The sequence below is a fragment of the Nanorana parkeri genome, unplaced genomic scaffold, assembly GCF_000935625.1.
Source record: "Nanorana parkeri isolate BGI_ZX_2015 unplaced genomic scaffold, ASM93562v1 scaffold666, whole genome shotgun sequence".
In the NCBI taxonomy this organism is placed as follows: domain Eukaryota; kingdom Metazoa; phylum Chordata; class Amphibia; order Anura; family Dicroglossidae; genus Nanorana; species Nanorana parkeri.
In genome coordinates this window covers 1,136,478-1,149,042 of record NW_017306934.1, presented here as the reverse complement: position 1 = coordinate 1,149,042, position 12,565 = coordinate 1,136,478, and the positions used below count along the sequence as shown (strand labels likewise).

Here is a 12,565-nt window from a genome sequence, read left to right as displayed (position 1 = left end):
CTAATTGGCTGCAATCTTTGTTCGCCTGACAAGCCCCTTTGACAAAAAACGATTGAAAAATTGACTTTTGTCAAGCTTGGTGGTAGCGGCAAGTAGGGATGCACTGATACCGAGTATTTGGCCAAATGCTCCGATGCCTAGCCCGATACCCGAACTTCCGGTATCAGGAAGTCGAGCAGCGAGTCGTTACATGATGCCCTGCTTCCTGATTGGCCAGGAAGCCGACTCCATGCTCCTTCGTCACTTGGCTTCCTGATTGGTAGGGAAGATGGTCAATGAGGAAGCTGGACGGCGAGTAATTACCCACCCCCGGCTTCCTGATTGGCCAGAAAGCCAGCTTCATGCTCCCTCATCACCTGGTGACAAGGTAGCATGGAGCTGGCTTCCCGGCCAAGCAGGAAGTCGGGTGCCATGTAATGACTTGCCGTCTGGCTTCCTGATTGGTCGAAAAGCTGGCCAATCAGGATACCGGACGGCGAGTCATTGCCCGGTTTTGAGTCATTACACGCCACCTGGCTTCCTTTATGGAACTTCCGGTATCTGTATTGGCGAGTACCGGAAAAAAAATATTGGTACTCAATACCGAAAAACGGGTATCTGTGCATCCCCAGCGGCAAGGCCATCCACAGATTTAATTTTGCCCTATTTAGCTGGAAATGAAATTCAATATGGCCAGTTTAGCAATAAACTTCTCTTATTTACTCTCTTTTGCTTTATACCATTGAAAGTGATATCTGTTCCATAAGTGCATAAAAACACCTGTGGATCCTGCCAGAAATCTAGTAAACTTCCTGTGCACTCTGCCTGTTCTGAGTGTTATAATTTACACTGTTTCCAGCTATCTTTGCGGACTATAAAACACCTTCCCTGTGTTATGCAAATGAGAAGAGAGGAGGTGCTCTGTATTTACAACACACTTCCCATCCTAGGGTGACAATGCAGCTTCTGCATCGATATGGTCTAGGAAATGAGCATTGTCACCCTATGACGGGAAGTGTATCACTGGCAGGATCACCAGGTGAAAGTACAGGAAAAGAAGAGAACATATGCAGTCCATGCATTTCTCAGGACTGGCAAGTGTATATTCCATGTTAGTTCTTGGGATTACCTACACTTTAATCCTCCATGTTTTACAGGATGGGAACACTCCTCTGCTTATCTCAGTGCAGTATGGTCACTTAGAAGCCTGCAAGTGTCTCTTGGATCATAAGGCTGATGTAAACCTCACAGACAAGAATGGGAAGTAAGTATATCGATAGTCTATATGTTGGTAAGAATATCCTACATTACATATTGGCGATATAGTACGGTCTGTAGCAGGGGTCAAGAGATCCTTGTCTGGCCTTTAAACTTAAAGGGTTTGGTTTATAAAAGTTCCACCTGGTGTATAGTCGGGCGAATGCCGTTCGCGCACCACTGGCAACCCCTAGATGGCGCCGATGAGTGTAGAAAATGCTTGTTATTGACAAAAGTAGAAGTTTGGCTGTAGGGTAACACCATTTTTTTTATTTATAACTAAATATATTGTAGTCAATATTGCCTTAATAGAGAAGTTTGAGGTAAGTGTTTTTCCCCATAGTTCTCTTAAGGGTCACGGGAGGACATATACTAGCATCCTCCCGTGACCCAAAGCTCAGTATAGCAAAACAGATGACAAACGCACTCATCAATTCGTCACCAGCTTTACAGCAAGGTGCACATGCAGTGGGCTTTAAACAGTACAACAGCAAAAAGTTTTCCTGGCACACTCACAAGCCAGCATGTAAAAAAAAACTTGGTTAAAAACAGAGGTTTGGATACACGTCTTCTGTAGAAAATGTGAAAGCCGCGCCAAGGCACCTCTTATAGTGCGGTCCTAACTCTAAACTATCAGAGTCTCCATCTTGGAGCACATGGGGCAGAAGATAAAATTGGGTGCAGGTTTGTCAGGAGGAAGCCCAACCTCCCTTAAAGGCACAGAGACACACAAGGGATCCCGCACATCCCAATGGCAGCTGAGACCCTCCATGCATCACTGCACCAGATCAGTCAAGCAAAACAGATGACAAACACACTCATCAATTCGAATTTCACATTTTCTGCAGAAGACGTGTGTCCAAACCTCTGTTTTTAACCTTTAGTGTGAGACAAGTTTTTTTTACATGTTAGCTTGTGAGTGTGCCAGGAAAACTTTTGCTGTTTGACTCCCCAAAAATTAGTATATGGCGAGCCACAGCTCGCAGTATACTGAGACCGCCGCAGCCGGGACAGATCCCGACATTACTGTCGAGATCCACCCAGCTGTGCGAGTGACAGCTGGCTCTGCCTATCCAGAGGCCGAGCCAGCTGTACCCGACCCCTCCCCCGTCTGTTTCTCCAGTCAGTGCTGGGGGATCGGAGAGGGGAGGGGAGGAATCCCTGCGGGGACTGTCAGTCACGGTGAGTGAGTGACGTTATGCGTTTGCTCACTTCCCGATCTATTGAACCGACATGTGACAGTTTCATTGTCACACATCAGCCCGAACTATGAGGATGAATGATTTTCGCTCACCTCATAGTTCTCCTTTAAAGCAGAACTCTGGGTAACATTTTTCTTAACCCTTGCAGTGGGGCTACCCAGGCACTAAGTGCTCGGTTTTGTCTAGGTTACAAAATAAGAAAAAAATATACTCACACGATGCTTGCAGCTGGCCGGCTGTGACAGCACTCCCTCCTGTCAATCTCTTCATCCTCCACTGCAGCAATGGAATGTTCCTAGGCATCCTCACATTCTATACAGTGTTATAGAACAAGATGATTTTACCAGGTGTGCAGCGCTAATCATATAAGCAACAAGTATGTGAAATAAACTTTGTGATGGGCTAAATCCGTGTATGTGTCTAATATTTTAACTACTAATTACCCAACCGTGGTGGTTGTGAACAAATGAATAAAGGGTCAACCTCAATATGTCTAGGTCACTCTATAATTCAGGGCTATCTCGTGCCCAAACAACATGTGTCAAACATAAAATCGTAACAGATGTGAATCGTAATCAATATAAATGTGATTATTAGTTAATAAACCTCTATTAGTGGATAAGTGACAAAATACATAACTTAATTATGCATTCGTAATCCCAATATCCCTTTGCTTAATAATAATGAAACACCGTGAATAGTCCATGTGTTAATATGACAATCTTTGTGCAACAAAAACATTCCTCCAATCTGTGCGCTGATTGTGAAGCCCCCGATCACGGGGGTTCTGTGAAAGTTTGTTGGGGATTTGAGCAAGTGCCACAAGTCTCCCCTCAAAGTGTGCACTCACCGTACTTTGATGGCTGTGACAAGCAGCCAAAAAGCGCTTATGTAATATCTCACGGAGCTGCAGCGCCCTCACTGTGTCTTGCTCTGATCGATATCCAAAGTGTGACGTGTCTCCAAACTCATGTAAAGAAAGAACTCTTCATTGTGTTGTATTTCCAAAGATATTTATTTAAATCCAATAAAAAGGTTACAAAGTCTCTGCCGCCCGGTTAGATGGTGTACCAACGAACTTCCGTATTTGGTATGATGTAGAATAGGCCCGCCCCTACGCGTTTCGTCGTTACGTCTTCAGGGGGTTAAGCAGGTCTATCCTGTCACACCAAAATCCTATCTTTTATAGTGAATCTAATTGGCACATTAACTGGATAACACCATTAGATGTCTAATTCTAATTGGCACATTAACTGGATAACACCACTAGATGTCTAATTCTAATTGGCACATTAACTGGATAACACCACTAGATGTCTAGTGGTGTTATCCAGGTAATGTGCCAATTAGATTCACTATAAAAGATATGATTTTGGTGTGACAGGATAGACCTGCTTAACCCCCTGAAGACGTCGTAACGACGAAACGCGTAGGGGCGGGCCTATTCTACATCATACCAAATACAGAAGTTCGTTGGTACACCATCTAACTGGCCGGCAGAGACTTTGTAACCTTTTTATTGGATTTAAATAAATATCTTTGGAAATACAACACAATGAGGAGATCTTTCTTTACATGAGTTTGGAGACACGTCATACTTTGGATATCGATCAGAGCAAGACACAGTGAGGGCGCTGCAGCTCCGTGAGATATTACATAAGCGCTTTTTGGCTGCTTGTCACAGCCATCAAAGTACGGTGAGTGCACACTTTGAGGGGAGACTTGTGGCACTTGCTCAAATCCCCAACAAACTTTCACAGAACCCCCGTGATCGGGGGCTTCACAATCAGCGCACAGATTGGAGGAATGTTTTTGTTGCACAAAGATTGTCATATTAACACATGGACTATTCACGGTGTTTCATTATTATTAAGCAAAGGGATATTGGGATTACGGATGCATAATTAAGTTATGTATTTTGTCACTTATCCACTAATAGAGGTTTATTAACTTATAATCACATTTATATTGATTACGATTCACATCTGTTACGATTTTATGTTTGACACATGTTGTTTGGGCACGAGATAGCCCTGAATTATAGAGTGACCTAGACATATTGAGGTTGAACCTTTATTTATTTGTTCACAACCACCACGGTTGGGTAATTAGTAGTTAAAATATTAGACACATACACGGATTTAGCCCATCACAAAGTTTATTTCACATACTTGTTGCTTATATGATTAGCGCTGCACACCTGGTAAAATCATCGATTGGACTTAGTTGTCTATTGCGCAGCAGCTCTTTCATCACCTTATTTCTTTATCACTTTATTCACTTATTTAGCGCAGAAGTAAATACATAAACACATAGAACAAGATGACACAGGGACCTTAGACCACTGCAGCACAGGGGAAGAGAGGCTCCAGGGACCGGTCCAAGAGCCAGCCGGCTCAGAGGAGTATAACTTTTTTAGGCAAAAACAAGCATTTAACCTTCCACTGTACACAGCAGTCTGGTGGGCGTTTCAAAAATACATTGTGTCTACTCACCGTGTACATTGCTGACATATGGTTTTTTTTTTTTAAACGCCCCCGCAAAGGTGGAAATGGGCTTTATGGAGACTCTAGGTTCCCATGAAATGTGTAGGTGATGAGTCCACTTTAAGCCTTTTTGGTTCAGGTTACATAACAACCCTATATCTCATTCCTTGAAAATCTATGGATCATATGTCCTCTCATCTTACTGATAAGAGTCCGATAGTGAGGCAGTCACTGTTTACAGATACACATTGTCTCATGGAGGAAGAATTTCAGTGCACAGCTTGAGGTATGTTTTTAAAGGATTGAGTTGGAGTTGGGCAGTCTGCACTTTATTTTGGAAGGATTAATGGCTGTTTAAAATAGATGCCTCATTGTTACGTCTCGTAGATCTTCCTAGCTGATGAAACGTTGGATTTTTGCATTCTTTATCCGTGAGTAAAGAATGTGAATGTGTTCCTGCTGAAAATTCACATTTAAAAATAGAAAACGGCATTGGCAGGCGAGGAGGCAAATGCAGATAAAAATAGCCAAATAATTATGTGCATTTTTGAGATAAAAACTTTTATCAACATGCAACATAGGAATGTACAGGCTCCCTGACATGTACATGCAGAGAAGCATTAATCCCTATTATATGCTTAAAGGAGAAAACACTGTAAAACACTCTTCCCCATAATTCAAGCCAACCTGTGATACTGAAGCTGTCGCACGTCGGCTCGATTGATCGGGAAGTCAGCGAACACACACCGCCGATCGCTGACTTCCCGATCCTCTCCCTGCAGAGAGCCCCTGACTTCCCGATCCTCTACCTGCAGAGAGCCCCTGACTTCCCGATCCTCTCCCTGCAGAAAGTGGTGACTGTCAGTCACTGCTCCCCTCATGCATTCACCCCTCCCCTCTCTGTTCCTCCAGCATCGACTGGAGGAACGGACAGGGGAGGGGGCGGGCACAGAGGCAGAGCCAGCTGTCAATTAGCCAGCGGGGTGGATCCCAACAATATTGTCGCATAGTTCTCCTTTAAAGGATAACTGTGTGCAAAAAAATTATATATCTGAAACTCTCTCTCACTAGCATTAGCTGCTGGTTTTACACTGTAAAGCCAACAGTTTTACCGTTTTTTCAGTGGAAAGATTTTCTTCACAAAAAACTGGTGCCGAAAGGGTTGAGGACCGCTGCTTTAGGGTGTAGCGTTATTCAGAACATTCCGGCAATTGACATCAAACTCTTGAGTCATGTAACCTCCTTTCAACTACAAGAGGCAAGGGAATAGATTAATGATGCACGAACTGGAATGGGTTCCGTTCTCTTGGACGCTAGTGGACGGGCCGCACATCATCATTGGTTGCTAGGACGTAGTAGGATGTGCCATATCAACCAATGACAATGTGCGTCCATCAGTGTCTTAGCAAACAATAACACTGTGCTGCCCACACAGTGTCATTGGTTGCTAAGATGCTGTGGGCCCCTTAGTGGTGATGGTTTCTATGTTGTGTCTGCCTGCGTCCTAGCAACCAATGACACTGTGTAGCACAGCCAGCAGTCAGCCAATGATTCAGTGCAAGCTGCACAATGTCATTCATTGCTAGGACACAGTGATAGGTTTGGAGGGCGAACTGGCCAAATCATTCAACCATTTGGCGAACTGCAAAGACGTTGGGTTGAAGTTGAACTCATGGTCAACCGGAAGCTTATCTATAGAGGAGATACCACTAAACCAGAGACAAGGTGTAGATCATATCGAGGTGGAGCCTAACCAATACAGGCATGTGATTTCACAAAATACTCTAAAACCTCTATAGGTAAAAAATAGGCAATGCTTACCTCCCTGTCCTTATCATTTTCTCCAAACCTGTGACATTAGAAGGTGATAAAAAAGGGGTTAATTTGCTTACTTTTGAACATTTTTTGGTTTGCAGTGATCTGGGGGCCACACTAGTCTTTATTAGGTGTGGTGAGCATGACTGTCTTAGAACTGTATACATGTGATGTTTTCATTATTCCTCTGCCAGGTCTCCTCTGATGTTGGCGTGTGAAGCCGGACAGTTCAATATGGTGGATCTTTTGGTGCATAGAGGAGCCAGTCTGACACCAACAGATGCCTTGGGCCATGATGTCCTTCACTATGCCAAAATGTCGGCAAATCCTCAAATCCTTACCCTTCTCCTATCCAAAATGAGCCATGAGACTGGTATGTGCATCTGTGCAGTATGTTTGTAATGCATCTCAGGCCACTTCTTAACATCCCCTCTTCTTTCTCAGTGCCTCTTTAAGCCAGACTGGTCGCTTGGCAATCCTGGAATTTGTCATGTCTATAGTAAACTCTCATTCCCTCTTTATTCTTTCCACCTACTTGAAATATTTGCTGTCATTACTGTGTCTTCTCAGTTACTAGTTTTTTTTGCCCATTTCACGCTCTTTTCGTTTTCTGTTTTCTCTTGACCCCCGAACTACATTTTCAGATCCTTTTGTTTGTCATAGTTCATCTTTCACCACATGTGATGACAGACAAAATAGTTGCTGGAACCACCCAAACATGACTGCTGACCATGCAGGGTCTACCACAGGACAAGTCACATGAACCCCAGAAAAAAGGAGTGAAAGGAGTGCATTTCAAGTTTCTTTATGTTTTGTACTTTGGCACAGAAACATTGTCACCTCCATCCCCCTGACCACTCATATTCATCTGACCATGCCTCCCTTTCCCCAGACATTAAGGAACATATGACCTCCCTGGACTGTGCTCGGGTATAGCAGGCAATGACTATGCCAGAGCACTGTCACATTATTGGGGGAAAGACCTCACTGCTCCCCCTGGTCACCGACACCAATCATTTCAGTGCCAGCTGCAGAGGAGGAAATAGTGGTAAGAAATCACTTATAAGGTCAGTACTCAGGGGTCGAGGGACCATTTGCAGAGATACTTAGCCTTACATGGGCAAGGTGACAGTTTCTCTTTAAGCCCTGGTCCCTATTTGGCACTAAACCCTACGCTGTCATTTAGCTGTCAAATGCCCGAGCCTCGAATGCTGTCAAAATGCCCGAGTGGACAGAAGAGGCTTTGACATTGGCATGGCAACTAAATGACAGTGAACGGGCATAACTTCCAAGAAAAGTTGGAACTCAGTCTCAACTTGGCCAGAAGTCTGGAATTCAAAGGGTTCTAGAAGGTCACAGGAATCCATTTTAAGGACTAACACAGGTACTTTAGCACTGCTGTTACATTTAGGTTTATTTTAAAGTGTCTTTAACCCTTTCGCTGCCAAGCCCTCCGAAACATTTTTCAAATCAGCTGGCCAAGCCAGTTTTGAATTTTCTGCAATTTTTTCCTATTGATTTGATTTTCAACTGCTGCGTTGCTAGCATTTGTAAAAGACCCCCCAAACCATATATTTTCTGAAAGCGCAGGCCCGGTAGAACAAAAAGATAGTGATACTAAATTTGTAGGCCGTGCGATAATTGCGCAAATGTTTCTCAAATTAATATTAAATCGATAAAAATACACAATTCAATTGTTAAAACACACCAAAATCAGTATCTGTGCACAAAAAAAGTATTTTCTGACTAAATCTAAAAGATAAAACTGTATTGAGTTAATAAATAACAAATTATTAGCAAATTTGTAATTGCGCCTTTTTGCGAAAAGGTAAAAAAATGAAGGTATGCAAAACTGTAAATCAACTTATGTAAAAAATTGTTTTGGTGTTTGTGTTGTGATAAAATGATACAGGTGTATATTTAATTGCAACACAAGGTATCACAACGCATGGCAATGAGTCACAAAGCTTTGCCATGCGCTGCCACAGTTAATTTTTTATAGTAGAACTGTAAATGCCAGGTCCGTACGGCATACTGAGCTGGCCAGCTGGAAGCACTTTTGTAGCTCCGTACGCCGTACGTCCTTGGCAGCGAAAGGGTTAAACCCAAAAATAAATATGTAACTTATCACAGCTAACCAGATATGATGGTTGCATTAGTTTTCTTTTTCAGACTTTTTTCCTCAATATTAACGAGATAGTCATGCGAATAATACAATTCTTGTCCCTTGGTGGCTACACTTACTCTTCCACTGTATCTATTTAGGGGGCTATGGTTGCCACCCAGGCCGGACTACAAATATGATGGTAATGAGCACCATTGCTATTCCATAGCATTAAAGGTCCCAAGTGCTGTATGGTGTGCAGGAGACACTTCTGACTAATTGGACTACAAATATGTTTGTAGTTGTTTTGTAAAATGTCAGTTTCTGCGACGTGTGTGCAGGAAAGTATTTCTGGTCTTAACAAAATCAGTTCTAATAGTAAAGCTGTAAAATCTCTAAATATAACCTGTTGATGGTATTGTTTTCATTTCTAAACCCGAGTGCAAATCCAAGCCGAGCCTGACACCCATGATAATCACTTGTTCTGTGGGAGCCATAATGTGACCAAACCCTCATTAATGTTATAACATGCTGAAGATGAGTACTGGTGTCTGAGGACGCCATAAATACTAAATGTTATCCCCCCCAGAAAGGATCAATTGGGGCCAGGACATGTATTCCAATTAGTGGCAAAGGCTTTAGCTCCATTGGCTCCCATTTTAACCGTCAAACTTCCCTTTCTCTTTTTAGAGCATGGCCCAGCATTTTCTTTTACTTTTCTGGGGAAGCAGCCTTTATTTTTCCCTGCGACAACATCACAAGGCTTATAATTTTCTCGCGGGGCAACTGCTGGGAGCTCGGTTCCTACTGATATATGCACAACCCCCAGAACTATATCTCCCAATGTGTGGGCACGCTTTTGAAAGTGAAGGCAGCAGCATTGTTTTGCTAGGAAAGAAACAAATATATGCAAGTCAGCAGGCAGGACTGACAACACTGTTAGGGATTTCAGTGCAGCAGAGGCAGTGTTGTCAGTCAAATGTTGGGAGGTCACTGGATTTCTGGCAGGATCAACAGCCATCTTTCTGTACTTGGAGCATTTGTAAGAAAAAAAAAACATGAGGAAATGTGCATGGTTAGTAGAGAGAGATATACTGAACATGTTTTTTTTTTTACTTTGTCCAGACTTACCCTTTAACTGAATTTCATTTTGTTGTTTCTCTACACAGCACTAAGAAGCCCAGCCAAGCCATTGCAGGTACTTATATTCATTCATCTGATGATGTTTATACATTTTATATAATAGAATAATAATATATTTTTCAATGGGCTGGAGTTATAATTCGATTCAGTCCGGTGGCTTTTAAAGTTGCATTGAAAGTCGAGGTCTATGTGTGATCTGCTTGTTGAAGAGATAATTACTTCGGAAGCATCCATGCCACTGATGATCACAAAACATTGTTTGAAAATATTGAGCCGTGCAAAGTACGGTAAATCATAGCGGCCAATCAGAATTAACCTTGTACTACTCACAGTAAACTGAAATCTGATTTGTTGCATTGGTTTTGGGGCACTTACCTCAACCTAACTGCTGATTGCACTACCTAACCTTATAAACCAATGTCACTCCAGATGTTTTAATTGTACATAGCGGGTTTGGTGCTTGGTCGTCTTTAGTCGTATTTCTTCACCTTTCGATTTAGGAATTCTCCCATCTTCGGCACAGCTTAGATTATCGTTGTTAGAGACTTTCTTCCCTCAAGATGAGTACATCTAGTAAGAACCAAAATGACATAGCTCCAGTATATGAGCTCCCACAGATCAGTAGTCTACCAGTGGAAGTTGTTGCTGTGGGTTTGGAACACCTCATGTTGTCAAAAAGAAGAGGTGGTGTTGAACAGATATGGATAAGAAATCTATGGTGCAACCAAGGCTCCAGATAACAACATTGGGCCCCCTGGGATATATTTAATTTTGCACGCCATGTAAATAGTCATCAACAAATATACTATGGTCAATTTTCCATACTTTTATTGTCTGAAAACAACCCTGTTTTAGCGACAGTTCTGTAGAACATAAATCATCGACGTTTAAGGCCCAACTCCAGATTCATCTTCCCAGTCCCAGTTTTTAATACTTCTTCCAGAAGTCTTCAGGCTGTTCACGTGACCCGCAGGGTCTTCTTCTTTAGATCTTGTCCTGGTTCTGGGAGGCCCTCAATAATGCAGTGAGTAGTCCGATGATAATGATAAAAAGAACAAAAGAGAGCGCCTCCATAGTGTAAAAATGTTATTTAATAGTAAAAACACGCAGCTCTAAAGGCTGTACTTACAACAGTTCGGTAGAATAAAAACCAGTAGAATAGGGTGAGAGGACGGAACCCCTGGCAGGGAGAATCTGGAGCGATGTAAAACACCAGTAACCTCGATCCCTGTATTGATAAATGGTTAACGCGTTTCTGGGGCACGCCCCCTTCATCAGAACCAAATCTTTGGATTTGAAGGCGCCGGTATTGTTTTGCAATTTCGATGATAATGATGTCAAAGCCATTTAATGCATCATTATATGTGGGTTGGGTCCATGACACCCTGCACTCAGAGTATGCCCCTAGTTTTCCAGGTTGAATTATATTCGGTGTCATTCAGTCCAGAAGTCTGTGGACACCCAGTGGTGGGAAAGCATTACTGCAGGGGGCAGTGCTGGAGAGGAGGTGAGTATTGCAGCCAGAGATCCTTTTTTTTACTACTCCAGAGGAGCCTTTTGATAAAGAAGAAATAGCCTGGAGTTGGGCTTTAATCTATGAGTCATCAGTATAATGTCCACAAATAGTGACTCTACCTAAACTGATCACTTCTGGACATTGCTGCATGTAGAGAAAATATTCTAAGAGTTGCATGCTTCCATGGTGCCCAAATACTCTTATTTTGTAACTATTCGGATGGACATAGAGTGTCTATACTTCAACTGTTGGTGGTTACTATTCCTTGTGATATCTTTACTCTGCACTAGCAATCAGTAGCATTTCTTGCCATAGAACTATATAGTTTTGCTCAGTTTCCACTAACCCAACTAACAGCTCACTTTTTCTGGCCTATGAAACTTTCAGCATGATCAAGCGAATAGATTAAGCTCAGAAAGAAGCGGAACTCCCAAAAAACGCAAAGCTCCGCCTCCTCCTATCAGCCCTATCCAGGTAATACGAAAAATTAGCATCTTCTGTCATATATGTTTCTGAAGGATCTTTATGGGATTTATTCTACTTTCATGTGACCTCAATCTGTTCTGCAGTTTGCATCAAATACATTTATAAAATGTACACTGTACATGTAGATACAAATGTAGACAATATTCCGTGGGCATTTTCTGAGATGTTAAAGAAGACCTGTATTGTTGACGCTGTACACAAAATAGACAGAGGACAAAGGACTAGTCACCAGTATTGCCTGTGCTCTTCCTCTGTGGACTGTGTCCTTGTGTTGAGTTGACCATCTTGGTAAAAGCAGAGCTTTGCTTTCTTATGTCAGAGCTGCCTCTTTGATGACTGGTGGAGGAATATTCAAGAAGCAGCAGAAAAGCTGCAGGAATCACACAAAATGAGGGCCGGTTCACCCACAAACAGTGCGTTCCAGAGTGGTCATGCTCTGGAACGCACTATATTGCACTCTGGCCGGCTCCCTGTGTTCAGGGGCGGGATTGCTTGCAGCATTTTTGCAGATTGCACTTTACCGGAACGCAGGCACTAATGTGCCACGCGTTCGGGTGCAGGCGATCGCACTACTGGC

At 42.7% G+C, this 12,565-nt stretch overlaps 1 protein-coding gene across 1 annotated transcript in view; it reads left to right on the top strand.

Moving 5' to 3' along the window:
* Positions 1 to 12,565, top strand: part of RAI14 (retinoic acid induced 14) — a 114,240-nt gene that overhangs the window by 82,864 nt on the left and 18,811 nt on the right. The window contains exons 7-10 of the mRNA XM_018563474.1: positions 1,137 to 1,243; positions 6,934 to 7,112; positions 10,013 to 10,035; positions 11,887 to 11,976. Coding sequence (XP_018418976.1) covers positions 1,137 to 1,243; positions 6,934 to 7,112; positions 10,013 to 10,035; positions 11,887 to 11,976 — 399 coding nt within the window. The remainder of the gene's footprint in view (positions 1 to 1,136; positions 1,244 to 6,933; positions 7,113 to 10,012; positions 10,036 to 11,886; positions 11,977 to 12,565) is intronic.